This window comes from Ziziphus jujuba, chromosome 7 (assembly GCF_031755915.1).
Source record: "Ziziphus jujuba cultivar Dongzao chromosome 7, ASM3175591v1".
Lineage (NCBI taxonomy): Eukaryota > Viridiplantae > Streptophyta > Magnoliopsida > Rosales > Rhamnaceae > Ziziphus > Ziziphus jujuba.
Window position 1 is genome coordinate 15,274,277 of NC_083385.1, and position 16,394 is coordinate 15,290,670.

General features: G+C 33.5%; 2 protein-coding genes and 1 long non-coding RNA gene across 13 annotated transcripts; 2 read left to right on the plus strand and 1 right to left on the minus strand.

The window, feature by feature from the left end:
- Positions 1 to 1,477: 1,477 nt before the first annotated feature.
- LOC112492600 (probable mannitol dehydrogenase) lies at positions 1,478 to 4,995 on the plus strand. The gene is made up of 6 exons (XM_048478759.2): positions 1,478 to 1,630; positions 1,785 to 1,891; positions 2,008 to 2,121; positions 3,424 to 3,937; positions 4,032 to 4,185; positions 4,281 to 4,995. The coding sequence occupies exons 1-6, from the start codon at positions 1,616 to 1,618 to the stop codon at positions 4,484 to 4,486; spliced, it is 1,110 nt and encodes a 369-aa protein (XP_048334716.1). The 5' UTR covers positions 1,478 to 1,615; the 3' UTR covers positions 4,487 to 4,995.
- A 2,776-nt stretch (positions 4,996 to 7,771) lies between these two features.
- LOC107425067 (elongator complex protein 4) lies at positions 7,772 to 12,247 on the minus strand. Of its 10 annotated transcripts, XM_048478763.2 has the most exons (10): positions 11,838 to 12,040; positions 11,668 to 11,729; positions 10,837 to 11,046; positions 10,496 to 10,722; positions 10,313 to 10,388; positions 9,735 to 9,891; positions 8,977 to 9,055; positions 8,591 to 8,750; positions 8,419 to 8,510; positions 7,772 to 8,112 (listed from the first exon to the last, which is right to left on the minus strand). In XM_048478763.2, the coding sequence occupies exons 3-10, from the start codon at positions 10,967 to 10,969 to the stop codon at positions 7,945 to 7,947; spliced, it is 1,092 nt and encodes a 363-aa protein (XP_048334720.1). In that variant the 5' UTR covers positions 10,970 to 11,046; positions 11,668 to 11,729; positions 11,838 to 12,040; the 3' UTR covers positions 7,772 to 7,944. The 10 variants fall into 10 exon arrangements, with proteins under 10 accessions (XP_048334720.1, XP_048334723.1, XP_048334718.1 ...); XM_048478766.2 differs by lacking the exons at positions 11,668 to 11,729; positions 11,838 to 12,040 and adding an exon at positions 12,226 to 12,247; XM_048478761.2 differs by lacking the exon at positions 11,668 to 11,729 and having other exon boundaries at positions 11,907 to 12,060.
- Positions 12,205 to 14,073, plus strand: LOC107425069 (uncharacterized). Of its 2 annotated transcripts, none has more exons than XR_009639576.1 (4): positions 12,205 to 12,345; positions 12,604 to 12,758; positions 13,299 to 13,496; positions 14,000 to 14,073. It is a non-coding gene; the product is annotated as an uncharacterized LOC107425069 (long non-coding RNA). The 2 variants fall into 2 exon arrangements; XR_001582082.4 differs by having other exon boundaries at positions 12,604 to 12,742.
- Positions 14,074 to 16,394: the final 2,321 nt, after the last annotated feature.

Sequence of the window (16,394 nt, forward strand, 5' to 3'; positions counted from 1 at the left end):
AACATTAATAGAATAATTGAAATATATTAATTATTAATGTTAAAATTTTTATTTTAAAAAAACAAATATTCAAGTTTTTAATACTTATAATGTAACAAGTTTCGAGTCAAGCTAAGTTCGAGCTTTTTATTAACGAGCTGAGTTAAATTGAATTTGAACAAATAATTTTAAAATTTTTTATGAGCTTGATTCGAGCTTAAGTAATCCTAAAATCATGCAAGTTAAGCTTGAAAATGCCCATGCCCAGTTCAAATCAACTCATTTACACCCCTATACCTTGACCCGGGGTATGGGTTCTTGCACCATCCCTACCCTAATTCCCCATTTAATTAGGGATTCCTGCCCCATTAAAGGCAGGTTACACAAAGGTTAATAGGCTTCATATAGGAATAATAATTTACCCTACCCATCCTGTCCTCACGGTGCCTTGGCCCAAATGAGGTGGGAATTCCTTGGTTAATTGAGGTGGGAGGGCAAGGATGGGACAAAGCTTTTCCCCCAAGTCAAGGTTGGGGCGGGGCCAGGGATTATTATCCCGGCCCATTTACATATATATATATATATATTATATTTGTTTTAACAAATAGATAAAAATACTAACTAAGTTTTAAAATATGTTTTTTTAAAAATTACAAAATTTTAAACAAAAACTATTCTTTAAAAATAAAATTAAATAATAACCAAACAGAAAATGGGAGAAGGAATAGAGAACCTTGTTCTAATCTAAGGAATCCCTATTCCACCCAACTATCTAATACATGAAAAATGGGGTGAGGAATCACACGGCTGGAATGGAGGGAGGCTGCCTCAGCCTTGCCACGCCCTGTTGCCATTCTTAGCCCTCACATGGGTACAACTCAAATGGTTTAGGTATTCAGAAACATACAAACAGGTTGAGCACCAAGGAGTACCATAATGGATTTGGAATCATAAATTACCAAACATCCTTTATTTTTTCCAAACAATAAATACAAAATTTTATTTTTCTATTTTGAAAATAGAATACAGAAAAACACAGTAAAATAAGCTGTTTGGCTGGGGAGGGTTTAGTAACTTTCTCATTAATTGGATATCAATGGAGCATGAACATGGAGAAGACACGAATAAAATAATCGAGAAGAAGAAGGTATTTATGCACTGGGAATGAATAGATAAATATTTTTTTAACCAAAAATTGCATAAAATTTAAAGGTATAAAGGAAATTTTAATGGCCCTATGGTAGAGAAACATACTCTAAAGTCTAAACGCTATTTAAAATTAGAGGATATAAATGAGTTTCATAAAACTTTAAGGATGATTTTGAAATTAAATCAAATTTTAGATGCTGCAAATGAAATTTAACTTTTTAAATGAAGAAACATTATTTCTCTAACGAGAACATTCTACATAACTCTTAAATAGAATAAGAAAAAATAAAAAGAAAAAGAAAACTTGTTGGTATATTCTAAATGGCCAACTTATTAAAATTAGAATTGATTTTTTTTCTTTAAACTAAAAAAACAAAAATACCAGCTCTTATCTGGATTAAAAAAATAAGAAAGAAAATTCGGGATTGGTTCAGCCGTTAAGTCACCTCAGCCTGACACAATAATCTCCCCTCATAGTCTCTGCCCAATGCCTGCATATATTGTACATCACATACAACATCCATTAAAGCACATCTTCATCGCTCTTTCTCTATCTCTCTCTCTCTCTCTCTCTGTTCCCCTTTCTAAAGTTTGTCATTTTTTATTTATTTTTTTTGTTGGATTTCTTATCAACTTAGCCTTAATTTGTTGGTTAGAGGGTGAAAATGGTGAAAGCAGCAGAAGAAGAACACCCAAAGAAGGCCTTCGGATGGGCAGCCAGAGATTCTGGTGGCCTCCTCTCTCCGTTTAAATTCTCTAGGAGGTGTTTCATTTTTCTGCTTTTAGCTCTACCTTTTAAAGATCTGGTTTTTTATATTTTAAATATTTCTGTTTTCTTCTGAAACAAATTAAAATATGTTTTTGGTTAATGGTTTGCAGGGAAACCGGAGAGAAGGACGTAGCGTTTAAAGTGTTATATTGTGGGATTTGCCACACCGACTTACACATGACTAAGAATGAATGGGGGTTTTCTATTTACCCTCTCGTCCCTGGGTACATATTTTCCTTTTTCTCTTTTTTAATTTTCTTTTTATTGAGATGTCTAATTGTTAAATATTATGACTCTATTTTTTCATATATATATATATATATATATGGTTAGTTTATTATGCGGATCTTAATGCTAACTCAAATGCTATCGTACAGAAATAGTTTAAAAAATCATCATTAATCTTATCATACAGAAATAATATTGGACGATAATATTTTCAAAAATTTCGGATATATATATATGTATATTCTTGTATTATTTATATGATAATGGAATTTAAATTCAAATTATTATTAAGAAAACAGTGGCTTTTATACCGTGTGAAAATATAATTGAGCGCTGAAAGGTACTTCATTTTTTTTAATATAATAAGTTTCGTTTACCAGAGTTTTCTGGAGCATCTTTCAATTTGGTTTGCTATATTTATCCAAATAACAATTTTAAAATGATACGTAACATTTATGATTTGTGCCTTTCAGAAGGTGCTACCCCAAAAAAGGAAAAAATGACGATTAGAGAAAAAAGAGAGCCACAAATAAATTAAAACATGTCTCTGAGATATTAACCCCTAGATGAGGACACGTGTCAGATAAGTGGCTTCTTATCCGAATCCATGAATCTTATTCATGTTTCCATCGAAACAGAAGCAAATTGGCTGGGAATCTCTGTACGGAGAAACCACTAAATTTCAAACTATCGTTATCCAAATTTCATATATTAACAGGAAAAAAGGCTAAATAAAGTGGGGACCCACCCTTCTACTTTCTGAGTTAGCCTCTCTTTTTTTTTTTTTTTTTTTTTTTTTTTTTTTTTCTCTGAGATGTGGGACTTCTTTTATTTAATGAAAATCATGGAAAATTGACCACTGGATTTCGAATTACAACTTTCTCCATTGAAGTTCTATTTTAATTTTTTTTTTCTTTTTTACTCTATGAAACATGTCTTTTTAATCACTATTTATAATTTTTATTTTATAATTTACAAGATTAAGCTAATGAATATTAACTTGCTAAAAAATTAATACTTAAATAAATACTACTAATTGGTAATTACAATGTTATTTTAATTCCATTAATGATAGCAAACAAAACTCATTTCTTAAACATAAAATATATCTGTATTAGTATTGTTATTATTATTATTATTTTGTTTTAGATCTTGTCTTTTATAGGTGGACAAAAATATTATATATTGCTGGAAATATTGGTTTCTGTAGTCTTAAATTATGCTGTACATTAGGCAATGAGGTACACTAGATGCCCCTTTTACCAGCAAAAAAATTAAGTCAATTGGGCAAAGTGCAGGCATGAGATTGTTGGTGTGGTAACAGAGGTAGGAAACAGAGTTCAAAAGTTCAAAGTTGGGGACAAAGTTGGTGTGGGATGCTTGGTGGGATCTTGCAATTCCTGTGATAGCTGCACCAACAACCTAGAGAATTACTGCCCCAAAATGATCCTCACCTACAGCGCTACCCATCACGATGGAACCATCACCTATGGAGGTTACTCCGACTTCATGGTGGTTGACGAGCATTTCGCTGTTCACATGCCGGACAACCTACCTCTAGATGCCTGTGCACCTCTCCTCTGTGCTGGGATTACAGTTTACAGCCCCTTGAGGTATTTTGGACTTGATAAACCCGGTCTGCATATTGGTATAGTTGGCCTTGGAGGGCTTGGACATGTTGCTGTGAAGTTTGCCAAGGCAATGGGGGTTAAGGTTACTGTTATAAGTACCTCAGTTAACAAGAAGCAAGAAGCTTTGGAAAAGCTTGGCGCTGATTCATTTTTGGTTAGCCGAGATCAAGATCAGATGCAGGTATTTGAACAACTGTGTGTGTTAGGATCTAGTTTGGGTTTAAGTAGTTCTTTTTTTTTGGTTAATTAATGATTGGTCTTTGATTTGTTTCAAGGCTGCTGTGAGCACATTGGATGGAATCATTGATACAGTTTCAGCAACACACCCTTTACTGCCTTTGATCGGTCTTTTAAAGACTAATGGAAAGCTTGTCATGGTAGGTGCACCAGAGAAGCCTCTTGAGCTACCAGTTTTTCCTCTGATCTTGGGTAAGCATATGCTTTCTTAGGAGAAAAATCACGTGGTTTTTTATATGATACTTTTGTGATTACAAACACTAATGAAAATGTGGGATTCATAACAGGAAGAAAGATGGTAGTAGGCACTAGCATTGGAGGGCTGAAGGAGACACAAGAAATGATTGATTTTGCTGCAAAGCACAACATAACAGCTGATATAGAGGTTATTCCTATTGATTATGTAAACACTGCCATGGAGCGTCTTGCGAGAGCAGATGTTAAATATCGATTCGTCATCGACATTGGAAACACATTGAAGCCTGGCTGTTAAATGTTTTGCAACCGTTTAAAGGGACGTTGAAGATGTTAGATTATGTTTAAAATTATAACGAATTAGGATTATGTTGTGTTTGAATTTAGATGTGTTCTAGAAGTCTATATAATGACATATTTTATGTATTAAGTGTAGAAAAAAGAGTGAAAAAAAAAAAAAAATGGAGACCCAAAAAATGAAGTAGAATGGTATCGTATATTAGAGAGTTTGGCAAACTACTATGATACATAGAGGTTGGCAAACTACAATGATCTATGGATTCCCCATCTGTATTAAATTTCAAGGGGAATCGCTTTCGGCTTGGCTTGTAGTCATAGTCTTTTTTTAGACCATGTAGTGGTCGGTCTTCCTACACATGCGTGCTAGCCAGAATGCCTCTTTGGTTCTGGGATGCATACGAATTGCAATAGACGAAGGAAAGACCCTATGCATTTGATTGAAAAAATGCTATATATATATATATATATATATAATGAAGAAAAAAATAAAATTGTTCTGTATGCTAATTTTTCCTTCTTCTATATTCTTCTCCTCTTGTTTTTTTTTTTTATTATTATTATTTTATATTTTTTTTCAAGGAAAAAACAACATTTCATTGGTAGTGCGAGATTTGTAATTGGGATGTGTTGTTTCAGATTTTGATCTTCTAGTAGGAACATAACTGCATCATGAGCAGCATCGAATAAAAGAACAAAATGCTTTGATGTTTATATTCGCTGGCTGCTGATGCTACTCCCGCTGTCCCTGCAAATTGATGCTCTGCTTCAGCTTATATGGATACTCTATATTCTATATTATATCATTTCTATCAATACCCAAATCTTTCGTGCTTTCCTATTCTATATGTATCACTTTCATCATAACCAAACATTGACGATTCTTTATTTCAAACTAAATATTTCAACATCAAACATTCAATCAAATAACATTTCAAACTAAAGTTTCCCCCCCAAAAAATAAATAAATAAATAATAATAATAATAATAAATAGATAAATAAACAAAAAAAAAATATTTGGGTTCTATAAATTTGTTTTCCCTACATGATCCTTTTTTTTTTTTTTGACATTAATTTTATTTTTTCCTTTTTGCTCTTCTTGTCTATTATCTTTAAACATAGAACTATATTATATATGGAGCTTGTTCTATGTACCAAGATATTTGACAAAGATTTTTGATAAATATTATCTTAGCCATTGAATGTATAGATTTAATTGTATACAAATCATAATAATATCAAAATGCTATAGTCTACTTTTGAATGTACCTAATCAATGGTCAAGATTATTTCTCAAAAGATATGCATATTAAGTTCGAAAAGTTGTCTTCAAGTAAATAATAGTTGATAATTGATTAATCGTGTAGTTATACAAAGATTTTTTCATCCGATCAAGGAAGTTATTGAAGAGGAAAGTACTAAAATTATTCATTTTTCCCAAAAAGATTGCTTCCCTATCATGTTAAATAATAATAATAATAATAATGATGATGATGATGATTGAGCAAAATCAAAAGGAGGAAGGAGAAGATCTTGATCGAGCGTTTAATACTAATGTTGTATTGCCCATCAGTGTGTGTTAGGCAATTATTTGGTACTGCATAGCATATTTGAGTAAGCCTACAAGAAGCGGGATTTTTTTTATTTTTTTTTTGTGGGGTAAAGAAATCCCAAAGGAGCTACTTGCTAGGTGAGCTTACGTTTTTCTCTTGTTGTGTTCTTTTAATCATTACATCATCCAAGGATTGTCACATCATTCGGTCATTCAATTGATCCTATGTTCCACTAGTTTGCAATGTTCTCTCAGGTATTTCCATGGATAAAATGGCCTCAATATTGCAAACACGTAAGAAAGGAGTGGAGTTTGTGGAAGTACAAATGGTCATGCTAATAGGACTAAAATACCCCAAGTTGCTAACCCATCCACTTTCCCTTAGCTTGCTTTAGGCATTTCTTCAATTTGTTGAGGATTGTCTTTTTTGTTGCTTCAGTTTGTCCATTTCCATTCCTATGATGTGATTCATTATTCATTATTCATGATCTGTTGTCTTAGACCTGGCGACAATCCTTGGCTCAGATGTCTTAACCAAAAAGTCTTTCTTCCCTTCCTCTTCCCTTCTTTTTCTGTTCTAGCTTGCTCTCTACTTATGCTCTTCCCCATATGATCCTTGGACATCCTTTACCTCATCTGCACTAGAATGTGCTTCTTTTCCATTCTTGGACTTTAAACATTATGTCCTCTCCAGTTTCCTTGCAACCAAAGTAACCAAACACACACACACACACAAATATATATATATATATATATATATAAACTATATAAACCAGATCCTTATGAAGGAAAAACCGAAAGAAAGCAAAGTAATAAAACTCTTTGCAAATGTATTTTCTGTTAGAGCCAAAAGCTTGGAGCTGATTAATTTTTGGTTAGCCAGGATCAAGATCAGATGCAGGCGTTGAGGAGTCTAGTTTTATAGCGGTGTTTCTTGATTAATGTTTGGTTTTTTTGTTTTTCATTTGTTTGAGATTGCTAATAGCACATTGGATGGAATCACTGATACTGTTTCAGCAATACACCCTTTATTGCCTTTGATCGGTCACTTGAGGACTCATGGAAAGCCTCTCATAGTGGGTGCACCCGAGAAGTCTCTTGAGCTACCCTTTTTTCCATTGTCCTTGGATAAGCATGTAAGAGCGAGTTGGAGAAAATTTGCTTTTCATATAAAGAGCGAGTTGGCGAAAATTTGCTTTTCATATAATAGGTTTTTGGCATTTGGAGAAAGTTTTGTAGTTACAAACACTATTGAAATATGGAATTATATGAAAGGTACACAGACGGTAGCAGGCTGTTGCATGGGAGGGATGAGGAAGACACAGGAAATGAATGATTTTGCAGCAAAACACAACATAACAGCTGATAATAGAGGTTATACCTAACGATTATGAACACTGCCGGAGCATCTTGCCCAGCAAGATGTTAAATATCAATTTGTCATCGACATTGGAAACACATCGAAGCCTGCCTATAAAGTTTTGCTACTGTTATGACTCTTATCACTGGTAGACTGAAATTTGCAACTGGACGAGTTGTTTTGGATTTTGATCGTTTATTATGAACATTATCACATCTTGAAGAGCATCCAATAAATAAACGAAATGCTTTCATAGATTTGAGAAAATATACATCCTGTCTAATCATTTTTTGGTCTACTTGCCAAAACGTTTGGTGGTTTAGGCTGAGTGAGGGGTGCTGGAAAACTTTATACCCAAAAAAAAAGGGGAAAAAAAAAGAAAAAGTCCTTTTTAATGCAGTATATTCCTAGTGGATCGTGTGTATTATACCGTAAAACGATCAATAAATGCTTGAAGTGATACAGCAACACCGAAAGAATCTTGGGGAATCAGCAGCTGAATTGCTTCTCTATAATAATATTTTGCAGTCGATCTAAATTAAAAAACTAAAAATCAAGACTCCCAGATTTAGAGGACCCAGAACAACTACCAGATGTGCCATATGAACTCCCACTTGAACCATCAATAGGGGCCTGATTTAGACACTCTAAAATCAAAAACCTCCGCTTTTGCAACTTTATTGAGAATGTTGTTGTATCAAGAATCAGAGGAACCTACAGGAAATTAAATAAAAAAGAAAGTATTGAAATACATCAGTTATATCATGAATTAAATAAAAGATACAAAGTGTTTCAAGATCATAGCAGAGGTTCAAAGAGAGGGAAAACAATTTTAAAAAATAATAATAATAATAATAATTGCACATTAACAAGCTCAATAGGAACAAATTTACAGGCTCGTTACTTCTCTCTACATGCATCCGCATCTGAGAATTAAGATTCCATACACCAATAACTAGAAGACAGATAAGGCCAATTATAAATAAAACAAGATTACAGTAAAGCACTTTATTAGGTTACCTGTGTATTGAAACGGGCTACTTTGTGAATACTAAGAAGACCAACCATGTCCTGGTAACCAGTGAGAAGTTTTGCAAGTTCTTTGTCCTCGTCTGAATCAATAATCATTCAGAGTTATCCTCGTTAAAATATTCAAGACGGCAAAAAGCAAATACAGAAGCTAATGACAAACCTGGAATTGCTTTGACAGAGAGCAAGATGTCTGCCATGTGCTGCAACCGTTTTGAGGTCGAAGGAGACAGAAGAGATGGTGGAAAAGTTATGACAGCAACTGCATTTAATGACCGTACCATGCCTTTGAGAGATCTAACAAAGGAAAGAATGTCCCACTCCTGCAATACCAGTGGTTATTATTATACTGGATGCCGATTTGAGAAAAATGACAAGGAATGTCTAAGATATCAACAAAATAAAAAATAAAAAAAATAAAAAAATTGACTGTTAGAAGTAATATAAAACATGCTATACAGAGTAAAGGACTTATGATGACTCAATAAATTTGTAAACCATATGAAATGAACTATCGTAAAGGAAGTGCAAATAAAAACTGCCTCTCACAGCGTTGGAATATTCACATTGTGGAGCACACAGTGATTGAATGGCAATACGACCAGCACAGGTAACACCGCCATCATTCCTACAGATGTTATAACAATAAATGGTTAAAACTTTAATTTTTTTTAAAAAAAAAAAAAAAAAAAAAAGTGATATATATAGTTATCAATGAAAAAATGCAGTGTGGTTACACAACATGCCTTTACAGCATCTTAAACAAGCTGATTCCCTAACAAAAAATCAAAAAATAACCCTAAAACAGAGGAACATGAAAAAATAGAAAGAAGCACAGGGTGGCAGTAATCTCAAATTACTAAAAGAGAGATCATATTCATAGCTTGATGTAATTTATAATATCTACATTTATATAACAAGTTTGTGAGAGGGAGGGGCTGATTCAACAAAAGTGATATCTGTAACACTTCAGAATAAGTCGGCCAATCTTAAACCAGCTAATATTTGATTGAGTATAAAAATGACATCAAAGCGGCAAGCAACAACCATTTTAAACGCATTTTCATTACCAAAACACTTCGATGATATTGTAAAGTAAACTCAATTTTGATTCAATAAATTCATAAAAGATATCAGGCATTCGATCCAGCATTTTCAAGTCCACCCATCCACCAACCAGCACAAGAAGACAATTAACATTGTTGCATGATATACAGAAGAAGCTAGCTTGCCATTCCATGGAACTTGCTCAAATAGATGAAATTTAAAAAAAGCAGATATAATTCCTGGAAAATGCTAAGACCAACCTAGGAAATTGAGATAAAAATTTGGCACAATGGTCCCGAAGAGGAACTAGATTTCGACAATCTTGAATGCTAACACAATCTATATGCTTGCCAGTTAGAAATTGCCTCTCCAAGGGCTTCCGCAGGTCAAAGTCATTGCAGAACTCATACTTACCATCTGCACAAACAATCAAAACTGTTACAATCATAGCCAGTCCACCATAAAACTTAAACCGAATAAGATTGGTGATGAATTAGATAAGATAGTATGAACTACCATAGATTACTAAATTAAGGACTTGGTGGGAAGCTTGATCAGGTGGGACTACTTGTAAAGACAGTTACAAATGCCTGCTACTACGATCATATAGGGATTTTATGTTAATGACTCATAATCTAACAATGCAAACCAGGAAAGCTATATACAATTTTCTATCAAGTAACTTCTCTAGTCAGTGATTGAGATATGAAATAATATTTCTGACAAGAATTCTTTATTTTGAATAGTTATCAATTTCAATAAAACTACACATAGCAAAACTTCCATTTTATTCATCAAAGACCAATCAAGGAAAATAAATCATTCTAATCAGATTCACCTTTATGAATTTCAAAATTCTGTTGATTTTCACCAAAATACTTCTTATATTGCCAAGCTATCCTCAACCCCTTCTCCTGAAATTTTCAGAATAAATCACCTGGTTCTTAATGTTCACCCATAATAGCAAGTCAAAACCAGATAACTGAACAACACAGAAAAGAAATGTGAAATAGAGGGAAACCTGATCAGGATCACGATTATGTGACTTATCATCTTTGGATGATACGGGACTAGGCAAAGTACCTAAAAATCCCCTTGGGTCTTTAGAAGGACTTGCATAGAGAAGTGGCTGGTTGAGAACAAGTCCCTGAGACATAAAATTCCTCAGCAAAAGCATATGATGAGGTGCTTCTGAATCTTCCATCACCATGACCAGGCTTCCCAGAGAAAAGCCTCCACCTAAAATCCCTATAAATTATAGAGATTAATACACATATAAAAGAGTCATTAACAATCATAATTGCACCTCTCCTGCCCATCGCAGTCTATAATTTCTCAGTAGTGTAAGCAACAGAAGATTACTGTCAAGGTCCGGTATGCCAGACGAGATGAAGGCTGTGCCATTGGGTCCGTGCTTGAGTCCTGGGGTTTGAGAGGAGGATAAAGCAGAAACATTGCGAGAGAAGCTGCTTGTGCGAGTCTTGGTAGCAGACATGGTTGCTTCAAGTATGCTATCACTTCCAGTGGAGCACCCAAAAGAAAAAAGTAATAGCTCTCTCAATTATTAGACTCCTGAAACTCATATATGCAGGGAACATATTTATAACAATAGCAAAAACAAGTATTTCACCAATACAAATAAAAAAAAAAAAAAAAAAGCATTCATCATGGTTGAATATTTTAAAGTTTAGCATTGGGTTTTTTTTTTTTTTTTTTTTGGCTATCTACTAGTTTTGCAACATTTGAAGAACTATCTAACAAGAGACAATCAGACAACAATATGAAGAAGGTATTAAAAGGAAATCGACAGAATATTCAACGTAGTTATCATTCAAATTAACAGAAATTTACAAGCAACCACATCCATTCTCTCAATCCCACATCAACTTCAACCACCCACTAACAATTCATAACCCATCACCAAATTGCAGGAATTCTTTGAGACCCATGAACAATAAAAAAATAAAAAATAAAAAATAAAAAATAAAAAAGGGTTTAAGAGGGAAACAGGGTTCGAGTAATATGCGCATCAAATCGAGCTCCTTCAAGTTGGAAGTGAAGGGTTTTTCCATTTGAACTCGAACCATATCGAGTTTAACCCGAACCGAGTTGAGTTGAACTACAACTAGAACTTAGTCAGCCTAAATCAATTCGTTTTCAACTCTAAAACGAAGGTGTGGGTTTAACTCGAACCTAGCTTGAACTAGTAGTATGCCTTTAATGGAGTTTGTGGCTTGTGCTAGCACCGTTAAAGTCTGCTGACCACCAAAGCCCAAAAATTAAAAAATAAAATAAAATGGAACCTGTGAAAGGCCATGATGAAGTTCCAGCCAAAAAAAAAAAAAAAGGAGAGAGAAATGAACCAGAGACATGGAGGTCCGGCAAGAAGTAGAGATTGGATAAAGAGAGAGACTTTGGAGGAGAACGAGAACCTCAAAGTGATCGGCGAATTGGTAACCGGCGAGAGAACATTTCACAACGGAGCGGTTATTGGCGACGTAAAGACGTCAATCGCTGAAGAAGGAAGGGGAATTTGACCGAATAGCCTCTAATGAAATATACCCATCTTTTTTCATCTTTTTTATTTCACCCTTTTATTTTTCAATATTTCCAAATTACCCTTCAAATATAAAAAATAAAAAATCAATATAAATTGCTATTCCCGATCACAAAGGAAAGAGCTACTTTTCTCTTCAATGGAGCACAAACAAAAGAGGAAGAAAAAGTTAGAGAGAATGGCGAAACAGCTACCGGAGAGTTCTTTAGGAAGAAGGACTAGTGGAGGAAGCATCCTAGGCTCAGCAATAAGCTTCACCATGCCCTTCTTGGTCGTGGCCCTCGGAGTCGCCACCTTTGACGTCTACCTGGTCGGTAAGCAAGTCTACAACAAACTTCTTGCTGCTTCCTGCTCCTCTGCTTCTTCTTCTTCTCACCACTCTTCCCATTCCTCTACTTCTCATTCAGACAACTAAAACAACAACCTCATCCAATTTTCATTTTGCTTTCTCAATTATTATTATTATTATTATTTTTTATTTTATTTTATTTTTTTTTTGTTTCTTTCCCATTTGGATCCTAAATGGAATTAGAAGCGGTTATTAAAATTTTACTTTTCCCATATTTTCTCAGCAACTAAGTGTACCATTTAAGAGATCAAATTCATCAGCACCGTCGCCGATTTTTGGTGCACGCTCCGAATTCGAATCTACGAGACTGAAAATGATGCTGAATTTTGTAAAATCTCTCACTGACCAATGAGTTACAGAAGGTAATCTTTATATTTGGTAAGATTTGCATTTCAAGCAGTTTTTTTAGTTTATATCTTTTCTATGATCACAGTTCAATAGTCAATTAGTCATCGCCTTTCCATGTTTAATGCTGTATGATGAAAAGAATATCATTCTATAGTGTACAACTCATTATGGTTCATCTTTTCTAATGCTATGTTTGAAGAAAGAATGGAACAGCTTTTATATCACTTTTTAATTCTTTTCCTTCTAAAAATATATGTCAATTCTCAATACAATATTATGCATCCATGGTCCTTTTATAGCCAAACGCATTTAACTAAATGATTATGAGTCGATAACCCTTAGCAGGACATTTTAAGCCTATTGGAATCTCATGACATCTATTCCAGTGTTGACTTATTTCATGAATATCGATCCTATAATACTGTGCTTTTAAGCATTCACTTGAATCTGACTCCAAAGAGACATCCAAGCGTATACCTTGATATTCAAATAATAACTGCATTATAATGTTTCAATAGCATGTTCTTTGCATAATGGTCTGAAATGGGCTGTTGATGAATGAATGTTTAGGTTGCAAAATATTTTGATGCTACCATTGAAAAGGGAGCAGATGTGAAATCGGCTACCAACTGGATTATGGGTGATATTGCTGCCTATATGAAAAATGAAAAGTTGACTATTGATGAGATTAAGCTGACGCCTTAGGAGTTGGCTGAGTTGATAGCTTCAATACAAGCTGGTATTATTAGTGGGAAAATTGGAAAAGAGGTAGACATTTGCTTGTTAAATGCTTACAATATATACAATATGCTATCTCCATATTCTCAATTGTTTCATTGAATTGAATATTGTATCTGCAGCGTTTGGAAGTGGTTGGTTCACTAGTATATACTTTCCCCAAATCCTTTCTATCTTTTTGTTTCTTATTGGACTTAAAAAGCTAGCTGTAGTCTTTAATAATTTATCATTATAAAAATTTTCTATCTATCTGTTCGTGCAGTATAAGCACTGAGGATTTATCAAAATAGTAACACTACCCAAGTCATTTGATGCTAGTACTATGTAAATGGGCCACTCAGACATTTGTTAATGGGTGCTCTGTTTGAAAAATGTCTTTCTGGGGTGTACTACTATTTTAGTTCATTTACAGATAGGAAGAAAGAAAGCCCTTAATTTTTTTTTTTATTTTTTTTGCTATGGCAGATAATTTTGTCCTTTTTGACAGCTTATGATTCTGTTTATTTCTAAATTTATCCCTGAATGATTTGTAGATATTGTTTAAGCTATTGGTCAAAGGTGGAACTGTCAAGGGACTCATAGAAGAAAAGGATTTGGTTCAGGCAAGTTATTCAAATCAGCTTTTGACATAAATTTAGGTTGTGCAATTGCTCATATACATTTAACATTCATATATTCTATTTGTAATATTGCTCCACATTAGTGCATTTGTTAGATCTATGTAAGATTTAGGTAAAATTGTGGTTTGCTCTTTACCATTGACCATTAACATCTAAAGCATGTGATGTTTGAGGTTCTTTATTTGCTGCCAGTTGTCTTTTATTTGTGGTTTTGTGATTGTAATCTTTAGACTTATTTGTGTACTTCTTAACCTATGGTTGCTGGCAATGAGTATATTTTTTTATTATGTTAATTGAAAAGCTAATTGATTAAGAGTAAGTAACTTAAGACAATAAAAGGCGGCAGCTAGATTTTAGATCACAAGCTTGAGAAATAGTAAAAATGATGTCTTCATCTGTAACCTAAGTAATTTATCCAACCATATGCTGTTCATGTACATGAAGAATGCGTAAATATTTTAAACTTAAAAGAATGTTTTAAGTTAGCTAAATGATTATCATCTAGTGGTTCGGATATCTTGATAAGTTTCAAACTATGATCTAAAAGCCAGAAGATAGGATGGGGTTTATGTTTGTTAAATTTGAATAAAAGAAGACAACATGATTCAACTTCGAAATCAAAATGTCTAAGTTTGTGAGTTTGTTTGAATTTTGTAAACTAAAAAGTAACTGCAAGTTAAAAGTGGCTTGTAAAATTCCAATGAAATTATAGGGTCACTAAAGTGACTTGAATCACTTTCTTGAGAAAGTGGCACATACTTCCTACTATGGTTCTATTTTGTCATACATAACTATATAAAGATTGGAAAGACTTGATGTCCTGTGGTGAAAACTGCTAAACATGGTTATTAGGCCGTAAAAGTAAATGAAATGCGGCATCAAATAAACATCTGGACTTAATGACGGTTGTCATACTTCTTACTTTGTTTTCTTTTATATGATTTACTTTTGTCATCTGCATTATCTTGTTGCTCGCAGAGTTGGTAATATTCATGAGAATGTTTTGCTTGTTTTTCCCCCAAGAAAATTGAATAAGCTCCCATATACCAATTAAAGAATAGAAAACTTCAATAAGCACCCTGTATTTGAGAACTACCCCTAGTCAAATAATTTCACCAATTCTTGCCAATATATTCATTTAACTTTAACTCGAACACACCATATATAGTTAGTTTAATAGTTATGCTTCCTGAAGGAAAAAAAGGTTTATAATATAAATAGATGCTATGGTAATCATTATTAATGTCTTTTTAACTGGCATTTTAATTTAAATTTTATCAAGTTGCCTACAATTTATTGGGTTATGACTTGTCCTTTGACTTTAATTTAGAAGCCAATTTTATTCTTCATTTCTAAGTTTGCCAGCTGAAAATTTTTCTCATCCTTTGTTGTATTATCATGCTAATATGCTGTTCTTGGGCCATATGGAGCTTATTCTTGCAAAATATATTGTAGTAAAATATCGTACTTCATTTAAGCAGTTCAAATATATTCGTGATTCTAGCAAATTCTTTATTTGATTTTGCAGATGGATGCTTAGGAGAAGGAAAGGAGCATGGACTTGTAATTCCATAGTCACCTTGTTGGTTTGTTCTTTTAGCAATAAGCTTTTAATTGCCAAGAGACTCGAAGAACTTTAAGCTTGTGAATTTATAATGTATTTAAATATACTATTGCTATTTACTCTATGTCTTGCAATTTGTGGCTCAATACATTATGGTAATTGATCTTGGTATCAATGTGAAAATAGGAATGGCTATTACTGCCCAATGGTAATTACCTATGCATCGTCGGTAATTGACATTTGTCCACCGTCATAAAAAAATCACCACAATTCCATCCAACAACTTCAATCGTGTGTGTTTCCACCAAGAACATGCTAAATCTAGCTTTATTAATGATAACTATTGATAAAGTAAGAGAAAAAATTATATTAATAAGTGAAAACATTCAATTTGTAGTTGTTGGCAAAATTACCATAGGTTTCATCGGTAATTATCGAAATTCCTATGGCTATCACATTTTACCAATTGTTTGGCCCCCATAAGTCTCCTAATGTGTGTTAAATGCAACAACATGCAAAATATACATTCTTCAATGATCCTAAGGAGAAAAAATCCCAGAAGTTTTGAAAAATATTCTCAAATTGGCACAAAAATTTGATTACCGTAGGAACTTTGGTAATTACCGATGAAACCTATAGTAATCAATTTGTAGTTGCTGGAAAAATTATCGTAGGTTTCATCGGTAATTATCGAAACATCTATGGTTATCACATTTTACCAATTTTTTGGCCCCCATAAGTCCC

Coding starts and splice junctions, on each gene's coding strand:
- LOC112492600 (XM_048478759.2), top strand. Junction 1,892..2,007: donor CCGTTTAAATTCTCTAGGAG/GTGTTTCATTTT, acceptor AATGGTTTGCAG/GGAAACCGGAGAGAAGGACG. Junction 4,186..4,280: donor AGTTTTTCCTCTGATCTTGG/GTAAGCATATGC, acceptor GATTCATAACAG/GAAGAAAGATGGTAGTAGGC.
- LOC107425067 (XM_048478766.2), bottom strand. CDS start 10,969: ATGTCTGCTACCAAGACTCGCACAAGCAGCTTCTCTCGCAATGTTTCT. Junction 9,892..10,312: donor GAATTTTGAAATTCATAAAG/GTGAATCTGATT, acceptor TTGTTTGTGCAG/ATGGTAAGTATGAGTTCTGC. Junction 9,056..9,734: donor TTTTTATCTCAATTTCCTAG/GTTGGTCTTAGC, acceptor TAACATCTGTAG/GAATGATGGCGGTGTTACCT.